Source organism: Leucopleurus acutus (assembly GCF_964270905.1).
Source record: "Leucopleurus acutus genome assembly, chromosome: 17".
In the NCBI taxonomy this organism is placed as follows: Eukaryota; Metazoa; Chordata; class Mammalia; order Artiodactyla; family Delphinidae; genus Leucopleurus; species Leucopleurus acutus.
In genome coordinates this window covers 81,973,430-81,979,144 of record NC_139159.1, presented here as the reverse complement: position 1 = coordinate 81,979,144, position 5,715 = coordinate 81,973,430, and the positions used below count along the sequence as shown (strand labels likewise).

The 5,715-nt window shown below is 63.7% G+C and overlaps 1 protein-coding gene across 1 annotated transcript; it reads right to left on the bottom strand.

Annotated features, from left to right (window-relative positions):
• Positions 1–712: 712 nt before the first annotated feature.
• LOC309974125 (uncharacterized protein C8orf90) lies at positions 713–5,510 on the bottom strand (the record flags this gene model as incomplete). The annotated part of the gene is made up of 2 exons (XM_082858580.1): positions 713–1,235; positions 5,444–5,510. 2 exons carry the CDS (start codon positions 5,508–5,510, stop codon positions 754–756), a joined length of 549 nt encoding a protein of 182 aa, XP_082714706.1. The 3' UTR covers positions 713–753.
• Between the last annotated feature and the right edge of the window lie 205 nt (positions 5,511–5,715).

The following is a 5,715-nucleotide window of genomic DNA, read 5'->3' as shown; positions in this document are numbered from 1 at the left end:
ACAGGACCCTGCCAGGGCTTGTCACCTACAGAGGGAGATGCACCCAGGAGGGAAGCCAGGTCACTGAAGGCCGTTCTGGCCCAGCCAATTCTCTCCGCCCCACAAGGGGAGGCGGGGCAGCAGGCACGCCCTTCTCCACGAGCTGGCATGGATGGCCAGCAGGAAAGCAGCAGTCTGGGGGCTGTGCCTGTGGTGTTCCCACCCCGGCATCCCTTTCCCTGTCACATCCCCTCCCCCACCCACCCTGTGCACCAACTCCTGGTGTCCCTTCCCCTCTGCTCTGCTACCCGTTGCCCTTCCCTCTGCCTCTCCACCTATCCCCCACCCCAGATCCCGATGCCCCTCTGTCATGGAAAGCAGGAAGCCTGCTGAACGTGGAATCAGACACACGGGAACCAAATCCCAGCTGCATCCCGGAGGAGCCGGGACCTGGGGTCCTGACCCGCAGGATGGGAGCGCTAATGCCCACCACAGGGTAGTGGCCGGGCCCCAGAAGGCCACCACCCCCGCCATCCCGGGTCCTTTCCCTCCCACATCCGGGTGGCCGCCCCCGCGGCCTTTCCCACTTACCCCCCTTCACTCATTATTCCCTTGGGACAAAGTGGACCTCCCGCACCACCGCTGACGCGTCTGGCCCCCCCGGGCGGCCCCGGGGGTCTAGCTGGCACCAGATGCCCGTCCAGGTGTGGCCGGCAAAGAGCCTCGGGGCGGGAGAAGCAGAGGCACTCTTTATTCATTATCTCGGGGACCGTGCTAACCCAGCCTGGGGGCGCCCCCGCCGGGGGAGGCGGCCTTAGGCCCCACGGGCCCCGGCAAGGCGCTGCCGGCGGTGGGCCCGGGCAGGAGCGGCGCGAGGCCCGGCCGGGGGCCGCCACCCGCGCGCGCATAGCTCAGCGCCAGCTGCTCCAGGCGCCGCTTGCGCACCGCCGCCTGCGCCGTGTTGTGCAGGGGCCGCAGCAGCGCCGGGGGCGGCGCGTCGGGGCCCCCCAGCAGGAAGTCGAAGCCCGTGCGGTCGTGCGGGTCGTAGAAGAGCGGCCCGCGGGCCGGGTCGGGCCCCGGTGGCCAGGCGAAAGGAAAAGGCAGCGTGAAGTCCTCCGTGAGCACGCGGATGGCGAAGTCGTCCTCCTTGCCCAGCGCACAGTAGGCGCGCCCGATGCCGCGGAAGTGTGCCTCCCAGAGCTGTGCATCCCCGCAGTAGATGTCCGGGAACGGGGGCTCCGGGGTCGCGGCGGGACCTGCGGGAAGGAGTCACGGAGCGGCCGGGATACGCGACCACCTGAAACTGTCGGGGTGGCGAGGAAAGAGAAGAAGGGAGAACCCGCCACCTGGCTGAACCGTGAAGACGAAGAGAGGCCACGTGGAGGCTGAGAGGGGCGGGGGAGGCGCATCCCCAGGGACAGCACCAAGGAGCTAGGAGGGGCAGAAAGGCCCTAAGGGTGTAGAGTATGGCTACTAAATACTATTTGGGTGGAAAGTTCCAGAAGGAGAGGAGTCCGGATAGTTTGGCGGGACCACACAGGGCCTGCTGTGGACATGGGTTCATCCCCAGACAGTGGACTGGGGCAGGGGTGACCTGGTGGCTCTTGGTTGAAAGTCGATCCTGGGCCCCTGCAGAGGATGGACCGCGGCAGCCCAGCTGCAGGTTGGGGCAGATCCAGGATGAACTAGGACAAGGACAGGATGAGCACTCAGCAGAGCGGACAGTGCGGGGCCAATGCAGGGCCTTGTGCATGGAGGTGGGGAGGAGCCCTGCCTGGGTGCAGCGACCCTGGGACGCAGCGGGCAGAGCACCTTCACCCGGGAGAGGGGTCAGGTTGGAAGCTGGGCTGGTCTGTGCCTGCTGGACAGCACCCACCCCCACCCCAGGAGCACGTCCCAAGAGAAATGGGGACATCTCTGATCTCTGTGACCCACACGAGGATTCCCAGGCTGCGGGGGTCTGGTGAAATCTCGGGGTCCGCTCTCAGAGAATCACGTGTGTATAGACACAGCACTGTGCCCTGGTTTGGGGTCCCTGCACCCCTGAAGCCCATCCATGGCCCCAGGCAGCAGCCCAGGCTGCTGTCCCACACCCACACCTTGTCTGGGCTGCTGAGCCAGCTCTGGGCCCCTCGTCCAGGAAACCTTTCCTTCCTTCCTTCCTCCTGTCAGCAAAGCCTTAGCTCTGGGTGTACTGAACTGAACGAAGCAGCCATGGGCCCTCTCTGGGTATAGACAAGCCTCAGGGGACACAGGACAGACCGGGCAGCTCCCCAGGGACAGGCAGGACTGGGGGGCCTTGGAGGAGGCGATGAAAGAACCTCTGACCATGAATTCTCAGGTCCTCCTCCCAGCACCCCAGCGAGGGGGTGACAGTACTCAGGCCGTTTTACTGGTGAGGATGCAGACCCAGAGAAGACACACACTGAACAGACTCGCAGCCCCAGAGCGTGACGTGACCACCCACCTGGCTCAGCAGCCTCTGGACAGGGACTCTCCTCCATTCACACAAGTACCCTGGGACACCTACTGTGTGCCAGGCGCCACCACAGCTGCGAACAACACACACTCAGCTTCTCTCGCGCCAGGGCCAGGAGCCGGCACACTTGGGTCAGAGGTCCTACCTTCCACCTGGGAGAGCCTGAACTAGTTTTTTAACTTCCTTGAGCCTCAGTTTCCCCTTCTCAAAAATGGAAACAACAAGCCTGATCTGCCGCCCTCGCAGGTGAGGCCACGATGAACCTCTTTGTCACTGGAAAGTGCTTTCGTGGCTCAGTCCCACAGGCAACACCAAAGCAGCTGCTCCCAGAGCCGCAGACACAGGTGGGAGAGGTGGTGGACTGGCTCTGAGCAGGGTGTGAGGCCAGAGGGGCCGGCTTGGGGCCCCTAGCACTCAGCACCTTGGACAGATCCAGGGCAGCCTTGCAGGAGCCTCAGATTCTGACGGGCAGAATGGCGGTGCCCCCATCCCGGGCAGCCTGCCCTGTCCAGCAGGACACCTCCTCCCTGAAGACCTCCAGGGTGAGCAGCTGGAGGCACAGCTCTGCCCTGGTGCCCAAAGCCTGGCCTCACACTCAGTACCAGCAGGCGGGTGGACTGTCGGGAGGGGCTACGGGGCGCTGCTGTGGGCTGGACGTGAGAAAAGCTGTGGAGAAGAGGGGAACTGTGGGTGGGCCTCCAGGAGAGGAGAGCAGTGGGCCCCGGGCCACAGGAGAGGAGTGACACCCTCTGGCTTGCACTTAGCCAGGTGAGTCTGGCGGCTGTGGTGCAGACAGGTGAGGGGTAAGGGCAGCAGCACAGAGACCGTGAGGCAGCCAGGACAGTGATCCAAGGCAGAGGGGCTGGGGGCCCAGCCAGGGTGGTGGAGAGAAGTGATCAGATTCCGACCGTGTCTTGAAGGTGGAACCCACAGGATCTGCTGATGGAGGGGCTGGTGCTGGGCAGGGAGTGGAGAAAAGGGAAGACACCGAGGTTTCTGGCCTGAGCAACTGGAGGAGGGAAGCCCCATTTACTGAGAGGGGAGCAGCCTGGGGACGGGGATCAACAGGTGATACCTGCAGACAGGCTGGGGAAGAGGTGCAGAGGACAGTTAGCTAGAGTCTGGAGCTGAGGCAGGGTGGGGCTCCAGGCTGGAGATAGACAGGCCCCGGGGAGATGGTATTGAAAGGCACAGGGAATTCCCTGGCGGTCCAGTGGTTAGGACTCTGTGCTCTCACTGCCGAGGGCCCGGGTTCAGTCCCTGGTCAGGGAACTAATATCCCACAAGCCGCGCCAAAAAAAAAAAAAAAAAGCCACAGAATTGGATGAGATCGTGAGAAGAAAGAGAAGAGGCCGGAGAAGTCAGCCTGGGCCCTACCCTCACCAGGTCAGGGAGAAGAGGTAGAGCCGGCAGTGATGCTGGGAGCGCGAGGGGTTCTGGGAGCCAAGCGAGGAGGAGGGAAGGTCCTAAGCCATGCGCCGCCCATGCGTCACATCCAGCGGGACCAGAGAACTGACTTCGGGTTCAGCAGTGTGGAGGTCATCCCTGACCCCAACCAGAGCTGCTGTAGCAAAGTGCTGGAGCTGAGGGACTGGATCCAGTGGGTTCCAGAGCAAATGGGAGGGAAAGACTGGGAGACAGCGAGTATAAATAATCTTTTCCAGGAGTTTTGCTAAAAATGGGGAGCAGGGAAATAGGGCGGTAGCTAAAAGGGAAGTGGGGTCAGGAGACAGGATATATAACCGCATGATTTTATGTCGATGGGAAAGACCTCATGAAGAGAGAAAATGTCAGGATGCAGAAGAGGAGGGTGGAGAGGTGCCGGGGTCATGGCCATGGGCAGGAGGCAAGGCTGGGACGAGCGGAAAGCTGGCCTTGGCTGGGAGAGGGATGGGTGGTGCAGGAAGCAGCCGAGGGCACAGGTGCGGTTGGGTGCGCCGGAGGTGCCGGGAACCTGTGGGAATCTTCTTTCTCTGTGAAAGAGTGAGAGCAAGGCCAGCAACTGAATGCGAGGAGGGAGAGAGGGATGGGGGCTGTGGAGGGAGGTGCAAGGTGGTTGCTAGGAGAGAGGAGGGATGGACGGGAGGAGGGAAGCAGTGGGACCCGCAGCTCTTCACGGAGGTCCCCCTGCAGCTTGCAGTCAGGAATTTAAAGCGAGCGTTAGCGTGGCTGAGTTCATCCGCAGCTCGGCGGCTCAGCTGTACGGGTGCAGGCGAGGAGTAGGCGGAGAGCTGGGGGGCGGGGGGTGGGGCTGGGACCATCAAACGAGAGAGGGCCCAGGGAGGAGGGTGTGTGTGAGGGTGTGATGATCACGGCAGAGCTGGGCGAGCAGGGGGGGGAGCAGGACAGGCGGGAGGAGGCGGGAAACAGGCTAGAAACAGTGGACTGCGGTTCCGCCCACAGAGTGCTGAGGTCCAGGTCCTGAGATCGGGGTCAGGACCCGGCTGCAGTCTGGTTGCTGACAAGGCCAAGGACATGACCGGGGTGTAGGTGGCTGGGTGGGGGGACTGAAGGGCCAGGAGAAGGAGGAGATCACCAATGTGATGACAGCAGAGATGGAGAGAGGGTCAGTGGCCAGAGTCCAAGCTTCAAGGGGTGGAGGAGGATGACCCTCGGTGGGCGTGGATGGCTGCCCTCCCCAGCGCGTAGTGGGTGTGCGCCTCTGAGCACCTGGTACCAGCACGGGGATTTTAGGGAGGGGGTGGAGGAGGGGGGCCAGAGAATGAACAGGAAGGGACCCTGAGGAGTGAGGAGGACCCTGGCCCACCTCCAGGCTCGGGGTCCAAGGGCTGCAGGACAGCAGGAAGAACCATCAGGGGATGAGGTCTCTGCCCCCACCCTGGCCCTGCCCTGGTCAGCGACCCTGGAGGAGCCGCTCCCCAGGAAGAGGGGGCGGAGCCACTGCCGCCTCTCCCACCTTCTCAGAGCCCCGGCTGCCGTTGGCACCCCCTTCTCCTCCATCCCTCCCCCCACCACGCGTCTCACCTGGAGTGGCTACAGGACGAGGGGGCAGACCTGCCAGGCTGGGGTCCCCGGAACCGGGGGAAGCCATGTCAGCAGCCTGGGAACCGGGGGAAGCCATGTCGGCTGCCTGGGGTCAGGCTTGTTTACCTGTGGCTGCCCGGGAGACTGGGGGCGGGCCGTCTGGGGACGCAGAGAACCCCGCATTTAAAGGAGCCCCACCTGGAAGTGGGCTGGGTCTGGGAGGGGGAGGGTCAGCAGGCACAGGGCCCCCTCCCCCACACTCCCACAGCTTA